The sequence below is a fragment of the Peromyscus eremicus genome, chromosome 5, assembly GCF_949786415.1.
Source record: "Peromyscus eremicus chromosome 5, PerEre_H2_v1, whole genome shotgun sequence".
NCBI lineage: Eukaryota > Metazoa > Chordata > Mammalia > Rodentia > Cricetidae > Peromyscus > Peromyscus eremicus.
The window spans coordinates 667,027-681,300 of NC_081420.1; the positions used below are offsets into that span (position 1 = coordinate 667,027).

General features: G+C 43.2%; 1 protein-coding gene across 2 annotated transcripts in view; it reads left to right on the forward strand.

The window, feature by feature from the left end:
• Window positions 1-11,537, forward strand: part of Cdc14b (cell division cycle 14B) — a 93,835-nt gene extending 82,298 nt beyond the window's left edge. For both annotated transcript variants that reach the window (XM_059262742.1, XM_059262743.1), the window contains exons 13-14: window positions 5,767-5,883; window positions 10,321-11,537. In XM_059262742.1, the coding sequence (XP_059118725.1) occupies window positions 5,767-5,883; window positions 10,321-10,357 (154 nt within the window). In that variant the 3' untranslated portion in view covers window positions 10,358-11,537. The remainder of the gene's footprint in view (window positions 1-5,766; window positions 5,884-10,320) is intronic.
• The last annotated feature ends 2,737 nt before the right edge of the window (window positions 11,538-14,274 follow it).

Sequence of the window (14,274 nt, forward strand, 5' to 3'; positions counted from 1 at the left end):
ATCTATAGTGCAGACATCCCATTTGCATGCCACTACCAACTAAGAAGACATTGTAGTCAGGGACTATAAATAAAAATAAGGTGGAAAAGAATTGAGGAAGACCCTGGCATTGACTTCTTTCTTCCACACACATCCATACATTGATGTGTTCACATGTGAATACATACAGCACACACACAAGAAATACCAAGCTAAAACTGGGTATGTGGTACATACTTGTAATCCCAGCACTTAGGTAGGCACTTAGAAGGTAGTGGCCGGAAGATCAGAAGTTCAAGGCCATCCTGAACTGCATAGTAAAGTCAAGGTCAGCCTGGGCAACAGGAAACCTTGTCTTAAGAAAGAAGGGAACAGGAGGTGACGGGAAAATAAATATCAAAGTTTGAGTGTGTATTAGTTACTTTTCCATTGCTATGATACTACACCATGACCAAGGCAACTTAAAGAAGGAAATGTTTACTTGGGCTTACTGTCCAGGGGGTTGTCGATCAGCATCACAGGGACGCGACAGCATGTGTAGTGGCAGGCCTGGCAGCTGGAACAGGAAATGGAAACTCAAATTTGAGCTGTAGGCAGGAAGCAGAGAGAACCACCTGGGAATGGCAAGAGGCTTTGAAACCTCAAAGCCCACTCCCAGTCACATACTTCCCCCATCAAGGCCACACCTCCTACACCTATCCAAACCATCTCACCAACTGGGAACTAAGTGTTGAAATGCCCAAGGCTATGAGGTCCATCTCTTTCAAATCACCTCAGGTTGTGTAAAGAAAACAAGGAAACGTACATAGTGTGACTACAGTAATGAAGCTGATGGTGTCTGGTCAGGTGTGCTTCTGCAGTCCATGCTGTCAGTGTGCAGTTCACCCGAACTCCTAACTGACGAACAGGGGTCCATAGTCATACCTCCCGATCTTACCAGACTGTCTGTGGGCTGTTTCTGCCTCCTCCTCTCCCTGTACTCAGGTGTAGTGTTTTGTACGAGCATACTGTATATTTGACTGTGGCCAGCTTAAGTATTGTAAATCAGTATGGTGGGGTGGTTATCCAACTAGAGATGGAGTCTCACCATTTGTTCCTGTGTGTTGAACTAAAGTCAGCATTTTTGTCTCAACAGAAATCGGACCACCACCACCACCACCACCACCACCCTTGTTTCCCGCCCCTTTGCCATCACAGTTGCTGCTCTGGGTCTTTTAGGGTGTCTTAAAGCCACAGGTGGCTCTATGTATTTTATTACATGATTTATTTTGGCTTCCCAGTTTGAACATCTGTTCTTTCCCCTTCCGCCCTTTCCAGATGCCCCCTAGCTGTGCTGGCCTCTGCACTGTGTAGTGTTGCCATCTGGTGGATTGTGTGTGACTACATTCTCCCCACCCTGCTGTTCTGTCTTGATGGCTTCAGAACACAGTAGCCATCCGGACCCTTTGACAGATAGTTTGCTGTGTAAGTTTCCTGTTCCGTATCTCCTACCCTCCCTGTCGTCCAGTGTGGTTCTCAAGGTGCATGTGTTTCTCCTTCTGGCTCTCCTGGCTGTTTTGGTTTGCTTATTTTCCAGGGTTCTCTTTCTGAATCTTTTCAATGAATGGGATGGTAGCAGTGGGTGAGAGCCTCAAGGATGATCCTTTTAAGCCAAGGATGTTAAAAGTAACACCTATTTTTGAAAGTTGTACTAGTTATTTATAAATACAGACATTGGAATAGTTTTCTTTCCTGTCAGAAATGTTTAGTTAGTTGGGCTAATTAGTCTGGCCTCCTTTCTCCCAGGGGCTATGCACATCTCTCATATTCTGTGCCTTGAGTGTGTCCCCAGTCAAATGGGTTTTCTCACCATTTCTTCTTTAAGCAAAGACTGGGTTTTGTAGCATTGAGGGCTAGTGAGGACTACAGCCCGATTCTGCCGTGGAACAGCTCTCTTCCTGTCACCTGTCTTTGGTATGCAGAGCCGTCCAGTCTACGTCACATCTTCCTCTGTGTTAAGTGAGACTAGGAGGCAGGGAGCTGCTGTCACCTTCCTGCTCATGTTTCTGCCTTACAGTCTCCGCACTCTGCTTTCTTCCTTTCCCAAAAGTAACTAGACTATCTTTATTAGATTATGTACACAATTACTGTATTCTCTTGAGATCTGTCCTCTTCTGTTCAGCAGAATGTGGCAGGAAACGCCCATGTGGAACCCCACAGTTAAGGCCCACAGTGGGAGACTGTGTCCCACAACAACAACAACACCCCATATATGTGTGTTTTCCGTAACCTTTCTTCTGTTCATTCCAAAAGTGATTTTTCTTGTCCTAGTTTGGACTTAGGAATTACCAAAGCATGCAGAATTCCCTTCTAGGATTTCTTCCAAAGTAAAAGCACATTGCAACCAACCCTGGTCCTTTGTGGTTCTGTTGAGTGTTTTCATATGACTGAGAAGGATGAAAAATGAATCCAATCCCACTCTTTAATATTAAAGAAAACTTACTGAACACGTTTTTATTTATGGCAATTCCTTGACCATCCTAGGTGAGTTTATAGTTTCATATTCACACTCAGGTTTCTATAGGATTTTTTTTTTTTTTGACTGAAGAGCAGTGATACCTTTTATAGTTTATTCTTCTCAGACTGTTCCAAGTGGCCAAGATGTTCTGAATGGGTGGGGTTGCTGCTAGTAATGTTTGTCATCAGGCTCAAATGTCTTCAGCTTAAATGTTGCTTCTGCTGGGGATTTTTCCCTCAGTGTCCTCTGCAAGATAGTTAGGTCACCTGTGGCTGGTGTCACCACCACATTTCAGGACCTAAGCGGGGCATTCCATTTAGCCTGCCTACTGATTTGAACTTACAAAAGCAAAAACCTTTCTGTAGCTGAGGTAAGTAACAAGTGTGGTCTTTGTAGCCACTGGTTCCTGGTCACTTTCTTCCAAAGAGGCTTAATTTGTGAGTGACAGACAGTTTTCACTGCTCCATTGTGATGGGCCATTGCTGTGAGCTGCTGGTAAGAGCCTTGCTTAGCAACCATTCAGAATCCAATAGCTGGTGGCCTGGAGCATAAGACCAGAAAGCATTTAATGTTCTGTGCCTGGTGCATGCATGGGGGATGGTGCCACTAGAGAAAGGTGAAGGAGGTTGTGGGGCATCGTACAAAAAGCTCTGTGGCAGTGGTCCCTTAGAAAGACATCCAAGCATTTGGAGGCCCAGCAGGACACGCATGTCTCACATTGTCACTGTCCAACATCTGGAGCTGCTGAGGCTCCAGAGACACCACAGAGAGGGCAGTGGTCTATGGTTTAGGCACAAAGTAAGGAAGACCAATGTAAATTTCATCGGGGCAGATAGAAAAGAGAAAAATGTATATTCTGCATATTACATGAGAAAAACCATGTGAGGAGGGCAGGTGGCAGTGAATCCCCAGTTTCCTGTGGCAGAGAGGAACACTTGGTTTGGCTTCCTCGCCCTCTCTGAGTTACTTTTGCCTCTTGCTGGTAATATGTAAGTGTAGTCTTGGAGCTTTCCCACTGCATTGGTGTACTAACTGCTCACCCATGTCAGATAACCTTGAGGCTTCCCTGGTGTGATTAATGTATACTAAATTTCCTTTTGCGTTTCAAAGCTCCACAGAAATTAGTAACCACTAATATCATTATTTCATATTTATTTCCACTATTTTTAGAAAAATTAATGCTCTAAAAATATTTTTTCAGCCAGCCTAAGAAATACTTTTTTTTTTTTTAAAGATTTATTTATTTATTATATATACAATGTTCTGTTTTCATGTATCCCTGCAGGCCAGAAGAGGGAGCCAGATCTCATTACAGATGGTAGTGAGCCACCATGTGGGTGCTGGGAATTGAACTCAGGACCTCTGGAAGAACAGCCAGTGTTCTTAACCTCTGAGCCATCTCTCCAGCCCCAAGAAATACTTCTTGATTGAGTTGTAGTTCTTTGTTTTGTGTAGCACTTAAACTTTCAGTAATTTAAGAAATCAGGAGATTTCCTGAGCAGGCAGTACCCTGGTTTCTTGTTTTTTTTGTGTGTGTGTGCTAATGACCTTATAGTATGATAGTTATCCATGCTTTTGACTTCAAATGGTCTGAAGTGGAGGAGTGACATTTCAGAAAAACCCAGTCTCATTTTTCTCCTCTGTCAAGAAGCAGCAGAGGACAATCAACTGTACACACTACCCAAAAACCTGGGAAATCAGCAGATGGATTTGTTAGACTTTATGCAAAATTCTAGATTCATATCCTTAAGAGAGATGAATAAATATTTCCTCCTTGATTTGTATTAGCAGAAAGAAATTTTAGCAGTTGAATGGAAGAAGTAGCGTTAATGTTCTATCTAGCCCAGTACAGAGTAACTATGTTTGACAACTAAAAGAATTTTTTAAGGAGAGGGGCCCTTGAAGGTTCCCAACATTAGGGATGATAATGAGGCCCTGGATGAGCCAACTACTCCATCTTATTGTTATATATTATATATACATATTGAAGTGATTCCTTATGCCCAATACGTGTGCATGATTATTACATGCATACTAAATTGTTATGTCATTTCTTAAAAAGAACTTTTCACTAAATCCTGTTTTGGGGAGCTGGGTTCATGTCTTAGACAGTTGGTTCCTTCCTGAGTCACAATTGTGTGTGCATCTACTATTTCTACTTAGAGAATTTCAGATCAGTTTCGTGACATGGGCAGATTCAGTCAGGGCTACATTGCCTGTGAAGCTCTAGAACTTTCAGAACAAATGGTGGGCTAACAGCTCCACCTCTTCTCACACAACTGGTGAGCCAAGCAGTGAGGGGATTGGCTGCCCTTGCTGTGAGTAACCCACCATCATCAGAACTTTGGAACCTTTGCTACATTAGAAGGACCAGTAGTTGTCAATCACCCTGGTCATGACAGGCCTGTAAAGCAGACTCTTCCTTAGTTGAAATTACTTATTTTTATGGAGCTGGGCTCTTACAGATTGTTATTGGCTCTCCCGATTGTGGTTTGACTCCAGAAGAGGAAGCTGGTAAGTCAGTGTTTTCTCCTTCCTCTAGCAAACACTGAAGGAAATAAAGGAGTGCATGGGTTCTGAAGCAGAGACTGGCCTGCCAACATCTTTTGATGTTTTCTGCTATTTTTCCTCTGACAGTTTAATAAGAATTACTCATGGAGAGCGTGCTCTGTGTGGCCTGTTCTTTCTGATTTATGATTTTTCATCCTGAGCAGTCTTCTGTCCTGGGTGGTTTTAATTAAGACAAGTTTCACAGCATTTAAGGGATAAATTCAAGATTTGGTAAATAGTTATGAGGCAGACAAAACTGAAATTTTGCTTGAATGTATTTAAACTTTTCATTGGCATATAAAATTGCTACTTTGTTGTTTATTGTATCTACTTTCTGCTCTGACCAGTGAATATTATGTAGCTGTTTTGCTAAGTTTATATTCAGACACTAAAAAATACGGGATTTATGACTTGTCTTTGTGATTGAAATCTGAGACTCTACTTTGGCAGGTTTGACTAGTAGATTTCTTTGGTTTGTGAATTGCATAAAATGCCAGGCCATTCATTTCCCAAAAGCCAAGCACCTGAGTATCTCCAATAACCTTCAAAGAAAAATGAGACGCTTGTGTAAAAATGTGCGTCAAGGTTGGTGTTTGTGTATAAGTGGCAAATGTGATTGTGGAAAATTCTTCAGTTTGCAAAACAAATAATTATACCAAAGTGCAAAATTGCCTTCCTCTGTCAGCTATTGAAAAGTTGTTTTAGTGAATATAATCTTGCCTTTTTCCAACTGTTTTCAGAGTAATTCTTCAGTCCCGTGTTCAGAGCTGTAAAACCCCTGAACCTAACCTTTCTGGCAGTGCAGGCATTACTAAACGAACCACCAGATCTGCTTCGGGGAAAAGCAGTCTTAAAAGGTGAGAAAAGAGTCCTACTCTGGAAAGTTCCCGATTGTTTCCAGTTTACTCTTTTGGACCCTGCTCCTGGGACTGATTCATGTCCCAGGAAGGTGGAGGCTTCTGTGTTACTGGCTGTCCAGAGGAAATGCCTTCTGTTAGAAGTGTGGTCCCTGGCATGATATGGGGAAGTTGATATGGGGAAGCTGAGGGCATTGCCCTAGAATTTTTCCCGAGTGCTCCGGGCTTGGAGGAAGCCCCTTCGTGTCTGTCGGGTACAGCTCAGTGAGTCGTGGCGGAGCCTGAGGCTCTAGACCTGATGCCCGTTCTCTGGCCACAGCCCCTCCTCAGTTGCCACCGCTTTCATTTACGCTAGGCTCTGTTGAGAACGTTTTCCACATGTAATTCTTTTTTTTTTTTTTTTTTTTTTTGGTTTTTCGAGACAGGGTTTCTCTGTGTAGCTTTGCGCCTTTCCTGGAACTCACTTGGTAGCCCAGGCTGGCCTCGAACTCACAGAGATCCGCCTGGCTCTGCCTCCCGAGTGCTGGGATTAAAGGCGTGCGCCACCACCGCCCGGCCACATGTAATTCTTAAGATAATTCCGAGCCCCAGCTGCTGATGGGGGAAGAATAGACCACACCACTGCTGTTTCCCGGCTGTAGAGAGCAGGCGCGCCGGCGCCATCACCTGGCAGTGGTGGTGCTTCTTTTTAACACGGAAAGCTCTGAGGTTAATCTGGGCCGTGTTCTACATCATCCTTGCTGCTTTTACCAGGCGCGTCTCCCTTCGTTGGAGGCTTTCACCCTTATTACTTAGTCAGTGTAAGTTCATCTCTGGTGAACTCCACTGCCGCTGTGTTCCAAGAGCTCTGTGTACTTGCGGTTCTACGGAATGCTTTGAGTTTGGTTGTTTTTCCTTGTTGCTGAGTCTTTTGTAAAATTTCACTATGGAGCTAGAGTCTCCTGAGAACAGGACAAAGAACCAACGTGGGTACCTGAGACTTGGCAGGCAGGCACTGACTCAGAAGCTAGGGATTTTATATGTGTGGAGTGTTGGTGCCCACAGAAGCCAGGGAACGTTAGACTCCCTGGAGCTGGAGTCCATGCAGCTGTCCAGACTCAAGGTTAGGTCCTGTAGAAGGGGAAGCCCCTGTTTTAAATTTTTAGTTAATTAGTTAAGCATTCATGTTCCTTTTATTCTGTGGTTCTAACTTGACAAGAAAATTAGAACACTGACAAAAGGTCAGATTTAGGTGTATTATAACATAGCGTCCAAATGTTATAACAGAAAAATAGGAGATGGGCTGAGTTGTGCCAGATGAATCTGGAGCCATTTATTTACTGATGGATTGATTGTTAGTGCTGGTGGTAGAACTCAGGGTTTCATGTGGACTAGGCAAGTGCTTTTTACTACTGAGATAAATCCCCAACCTGAGTCATGTCTTAAAAGAAAATTTAATGACTTAGATAAATGCGTCTGAAAAAAAGAAAAGAGAGTAAATAAAAGTCCCATGTAAAACTTTGAGGTATAGCTCCAATTTGTAAATATACATTATGCCATATATAGAGAAATGTATTGTCATATAATTATTTACAGTATGCAAATTTTTAAGTATGCATACAAATGAAACACAAGCAAACGTTTGTGCTTCTTGATTCTGGTTGGTAGGACAGTTAAGATCTTAGATTCCAACTTTCCCATTAAGTTGAAGAAATAGGCATATCTTTTATGTGAAGTCAGACTGTCAAAAGTGCCCTGGGAGTGCTGGCCTTTAATCCCAGCCCCCAGGAGGCAGGGAGCCTGATCTACATAGCAAGGTCCAGCAGCCAGGGTTACACAGTGAGACCTTATCTCAAAACAAAACAATAACGGGTCAGAAGGCATGGTGTTGATGTTGGCATCATCATCACCTTCTTTAGGTCTAAGTGATCAAGCTTCCATTAACAGTCCAACAGGATTTGCTCATTTGATTCTGAGAAGTAGAATTCTAGCCAAGCTTTGATTCACATCATACCATATTCCACTGAGGAGGGTTAACTGTGTATCAGTCTTTCTGTCTAGGTTTCTTGACTTCACATACCCTTCCTGTGACCTCCACTTTTCCTCTCTGGAGAGTGGTTTCTGATTTTTTTAGTGAGCTGCTCCCAAGGGCCTGGACTGGATGCTTTGAGTAGACTAAATAAGCTGGGCTAAATGAACTGTCCCAAAGTGCCCTTCAGGAATTTGGGGTGGTATTGGAAACCAAAGAAATTGGGACTGGGGTTGCTGTGGCCTATATTCATATTACCTTAACTATTATCACCTCCAGCTTACAGAAGAAAGGCACACAACTGTATATGGTATTCCACTAATTCTAGGAAATAAGGAGAATCAGAGACTTCCAGGTTACAGCCTCTTGTGTCTGCTGAATAAAGTTCAGCTTTTGGTTGGAGGATATTAAAGGAATTAACATTGGTATATAATCTAACTCAGGAAAAACAGGCTCATAGTCGTCCCCCCCCCAAAAAAAAAGAACCACATTCAAAATAAAGATTACACTCTCTTTCAGTGTCCATTAGTCTTCCCTTGGGGTGTAGGCTCACCAGTCTCCTGGCTCTTTTGTGGGAGAGGCCCTGTCTGTTACAGGTCCACGTACTCATGCATCTCTGTGGTGGCCCATGGAAACTTCATTCCCACATCCCCATTTGTTTTCTGAGGCTTCCAGGATGGAGATTCTCCCAAACATCACTTTGTACTGAGTGGACTCATGAGTTTTGACATTTTACCAAGAGACATTTCAACTTCAGAGACTTTTCCCCAACAAATCCTCTTAAATGAAGAGACTGAGAAAGGTGGACATGTTAGGATAGAGGTGTTTGTTTTTGGAAGAGAAAGACCACTGTGCTTCTCATGTCAATGCCCTTATGTCATGTGTCCATTTGGACAGAAGCCACATCCAGACATCGTGGAGCACACAGCCTGTGTGGGATGGAAAGATTCGGCTCCTTCACTGATGATCCCTTGTGTGGCTCCTTTTCATTTGTCAGATTCAGATTCAGAAGGAAGTCTGTGGGTTTCCACACTTTTCACTGCCTATCAGGACCATAAATCCATTAAAACAGCTCATAATTGACTAAATTAGTTAGCTTTTTTTCAGTGTTTCCACTAACTCTGAAGCATTCTCAGAATGAGTCTTGAACACCATGACACCTCCAAGTGGAAGACTTGCAGATGCCTCAGTTGGAGAGTTCACTTCATTGCTGCATGTTTCTAGAAGCTTCTAAAGTTTCTTTTGGACAGTTTTCTTTTTCAGTTATTTCATCTCATTTTCTTAAAATCTGTCATGTCCAAGTGACCTTTATGTTTAAAGGTGTGTCTTTGGGAAACATCACTCTTCTCCTGCCACCAAATCACCCTGATGCTTGTGGTTATCCTGTTACATGGTGCGATGCCCAGGGTCCTTCCTCACTCATCCAAACCATACGTACGTGTGCCTTTGTAAGTCCTGCTGTGAAAGTCATGGCCGTCTTTCCTGTCCTTGCACCACAGCTCTCAGAGTCTCAGCCGCTGGTTCCTGTTCCATTGCTTCTGGGATTTCTCATTTCATCTGCCATTATCTCTAGGAGTCCCAGGATGCTATCTCTCTAAGTGCTGGTTCCCTCTGGACTTTAAAATAATGTTCGTTTGGAATTCCAGATGTATTTCCATTTGATTAGATTTGCCAATTGTCTTTGCACTCAGTACTCTCTGCTCGTGTCTGTAAAAACTACACACCCAATTCAGATGAGTCTTCTGTTAGCCAAGTGAGGGTCACCTCCAGATCAGAAGTAGTTTTGTGAGTGGGTTTGTCTTTTCTTTTTCTTTTTCTCTGAAAGTTGCTGATGAGTTTAAAGCATAACAACACATTGTGGGAGGAAGGAAGAGAGGAAGGTCGAGTCAGGCTGATTTCTGATGAGCCCAGAGGGGCCCTTGGCTGTCCCTGCCCAAATCTTCTTACAGACAGGCCAAGCACTGTGAGAAGGAGGGGTTGCCAAAACTAGAAACTGCTTGAGGTGCTGGAGCTTTTTCTGTAACCAAATTCTGACCTTGAAACCACTCAGTAACCCTCTTTATCTTTCCGTTCTTTCCTCTGTCCCCACAGCCTGGCTCCTTGGAGGGAAAGGAGGAGGAGTGCTTTGCAGCCAATGCCCATGCTGGCATTATGGTACCTTGCCTTGCTCTGCTGCCCGCGCCTGCTCCCACTTGTTTTTGTTTATTTCTATTGCTTTTTTTTTTTAATGAAATTTGGACTTCCTCTACCCTGCCTTCCTCTCGTGTTTGGTTGATGTTGTCCTGTCTCTGTAAGAGTGTCAGAACTACACCAAGTACGCGCTTCTTCGCATGCCAGTACTCTCTTTATGTTGCCGTCCTCGTCTTTGGAAACTCCCTCTGGGACACTTTAAAATCTTCATGGTAAATCTTTCTCTTTTCTCTCCTCAGTCCAGCTGTTTCAAGGACTAAGAGTGTCTTGCGTTAAAGTAAAAACCCGGTGACCAGCACTCCAGGGAACAGAAAACCCCAGCAGGATTTAGCCAATCATCCGAGAACAAAACAGACACTGCAAAAGCCTTAGTTTCTTTCCACATGAGAAGTTCATTCAGTGAAGAAAACGTCACTGGCCCCTCAGCCGCTCACTGACTTTGGGTTGTGGCTGAGCCATTTGAGGGCCGGACTCTCCTTCTGTAATCTCAAGTTGGATGAAAGCTGCTGTTGACAGTTTAGTCTCAGGTGTCAACACCCAACCTCTCCACCAGAGTGCTGTCTGGTGAGTGTGGTATACGTGTGTTCTTGTGATGGCAATCGTGTTCGCTGCTGGCCTTCAGGAGAGTGGAGGGTGTGCTGGAGGTCTCTTGGTGTATTTATTTTTTATTCAGCCTGTGACCCCATCCTGCAGTTTATAAACGTGAAAGGAGATGAGCATCTCTCCAGTGGTACCCTCCGTCTTACGATATGATTTGGTATAATCACTTTCACTTTACTCTTGTTAATACTGTTGTGATGTTCACTGTGTGAATTACCCAAGCTGCTTGTCTTTCACCAAAGAGTGCTTTAATAACAATCTGTGAAAACTGCATTTAAACACTGTTATGTGTTGTTGTGGTTACTAAAACCTGCTAAAGAATGTTGGTAGAATATTTGAACCTTTTCTCAGTTGAAAGGTTACGTAAGTCCTTCCTGTGTCATTTAGGATGAAGATTTCGGGACTGGGACATTGGTTGCTCAGTCACACATTAGAATTGTGTTTCCTCCAGTACATTAAAACCAAACAGCAGTGCTGCTTGTCTGTGGGAAAGCACCCTGAATAATGGTGGCTTTAAAAATGAAATTGTCAACCCTTTGTAGAGTCTTTCTCTGTAATGCTGTGGAGTTTTTTTTTTCTTGTGATTCACAGTTTGATTTTAGCGCCAATTGCTTGCTTCTGGAGTTAGGCTGTTTGTGTAAGAGAACTCACTATTGCCTTTGGTTAGGGACTATGACTAGAAACTGTCGTGTGCCTTCTCTCTTCACCCTGCTGGAACCCAGCTGTACCTGTGCCATGAAGCAGTCGCAAAGCCAGAATTTATCTGCTGCCAAAAAGAAGAAGACAGAGCTAATAATTAGAGAATACTTTATGGTTGTCTTAGTTACTTCCACAATAGAGGATAATGGTTTTTACTCTTCCCAGTTTGAAGACTGGAAAAATGCAATATTGAGAGCAATGCCTTCCTAAGACAGATGAATGTGTCAGGCGAGCAGGCATTCCCATGTGAAAAGCTGCCTTCCTTGTAGTTGTAATGAACAGGTTAAAGTCTGGTAAATGTTTAAAAAAAAAAAAAATGAAAGACAGTGGGTCCCCATTTCAGTGTTTCTCTCCTCAAACTGTGGCATTGGCTGACATTGGGTTGGGGGCCTGGGAATGTCAATGTAGAATCCACACAACGAGTCCCTCCCCAGTTAAACACTGGAGAAAGGCAGCTAAGACCTAGGTAGGAGGACAAACATTTCATTTACTGATAATGCTCAATCAGACTGTACCTGAGTCTAAAGTAGCAACTTCTTAGGATAGTTCTTCCTCCATCTGAACCAAGCTGGATTTGTCCTGTGTATCAGGATGAGTGAGGGCCTGCCCACTGTGGCTCATAGTGATTGAGTTTGGGAATAAACCACTTGGGCTTCAGTGATAACCATAGTGTTTTTTAGAAATCGCCCCTTTGTGTTGGCAACTCCATTCAGCTAGAATTGCTACTACTGTGGCTCTTGCTAAAATTCCCTCTCTTGCTGAAGTTACTTAGGAAACGTGAGTTGGTGAGGATACATTCCCAGGAAAACCTACTCCAGATGCTGAAGTGATAACTCTGGGGATGGACAGTCACCAGCACTGACTGGTGACATCTAGGACCCAGGAAGTCTGGGTCTGACTAATGGAAAATCCTTCCTGCTGTGAATTAGTGCACAACTCCTCCCCAACTACAACTACCCAGAACCTGCTGGGTTAGAAGACCCTGCTGCTATAGGGCATGAATCAATGAATGTTGATTGCAGGGGCCCCTTTAATTTAAGAACTTTAAATAGCTTTGAAAGTGCATCACAACCTCTTCTAGCAGAATTAAAATTAGAAAGTACATGTATAGGTGCCCTTGAAGCTTTTGGGGGACTGAGACCACCCAGAGTTCAAGAGAGGAATGTCTGCAGAGCTGGATTTTAGGACTTAGAGATTAATACAGTTCTGAGGCCCTACTAGAACTCTGTTGCCATGAGGCAAGAAGGATGGGCCCTGAGCAGCGCCACATTCAATGGTAGCAGTATTTGTCTAACATGGCCACGTGCTGCTCTTCCTCAGAACTTCCTAGCTGTAACTTGACCCCCGAGACCTAGCCCTATCCATTGTCCCACCCCATGCCCTATCACCTCACCCCACAGGTGGCTTCTACCTCTTGGCTTGGGCCCCCGACAGGTCATAGAGGCTTTCCCAAGTGTTCTCATGAGGCTCTTAGAGTATTTTTAGGTCTAACAGACCTTTCCAGCTTTCTGGGTAACTTTTGCCTGGAATTCCTTAGGCCTCTGTTAGCTTGAATCGCTGTCTATGACAAGTATTTGTTCATTTGGTGTGTGTCCTAGAAGTAACAGCTGCTTTTCTTCATATATTTTCTAAAAGTTCTTGCCACATTTTAGAAAGCAGTTGGCCAGAAACCTTAAAACCTGTTTTCTTTAAGATTTCTCTTCCACTAAAATGTCTTGCATCTCTCTTTAAATCTGAGTGTTCCTCATATCATTGAATGGAAATACTACAGGTGTGTTAAAAAGACTTGCCTATACTGTATAAGAAATTACCTCCTTAACAATCCAATAGAACTCACTGTGGATAGACATGTCCATCAGATTAGAGTACTGCAGTTTTACATCCATTGTTTGAAGACTTTATTGTACACTCATGTACAGATGATTAAGTGAAGTTTTAAGGTGTAACTGATGAATCAGTATTTGATCAATCATTGTCTTGATATTTTATTAAATTGTATATTTCTAATCATATTTTTAAAGCTGAGAGAACTGGTTGGATGTTTATTCTCCTGAAGGTATTTTTAAGATAAAGCTTCACCCTAGCCTGTAAACTTGGCACATACATGTAGTTTTTGATACTTCTTGTTGCATTTGAAAATCTTGTGTATTGTCAAATGGTTTTATACAAAATACTAAATGGTAGAAATTGTATAATTTACAATCATAATTAAAAATATTAAACAGTTTTTTGGTTTATTGCATTCACTTACTGAGCATGTCCAGTAGATAGTAATTTAAATATAAAGTGGATCTAATTCTTAACTTGCAAGGGACATCATAACAAAATACTACAGCCTGGCTGGGGCAAGTAGAGAAAAATGTATTCCCTTAGTGCCAGAAGTGCGAAGCTCAAAAGACCAAAATGTCAGCAGGGTGGGTTTTTCTTGCGCCTGCTGTTCTTGGCTTGCTGATGGACTCTTCTCACTAGAGTTCATGTGACCATTGCTCTGTACCTGCCCATCCCTGGTGTGTCTTGTAGGGTTACCAGTGAGAATGGATTAGGGCCACCGTAATGGCTTATCTTTGCCTCTTTAAAGGTCCTGCCTCTAGATGTAGCCAATTGTAAGGTACAGAGGGGTTAAGGCTTCAGGACTTAAGTTTTAGGGGTCACAGGAGGTGAGTGAGTGAGGGGTGCCTGCTATGAAATCACTCCACATGCACCTCTGTGCCAGCCTGGACAGCTCGGAGATTAATGGCCTGGAGGACAAGACCCAGGAACAGTAGGCTGTGGGGCCTGTAGGCCATGGATCATGGCCTACAGCTTGGCCAGCCACATAGCCGGCAGGATTGGGGAAAGACAGGGGGACGCCCTTTACATCTGATGCCTCAGCTCCCTGGATTATCTGCTTCCTG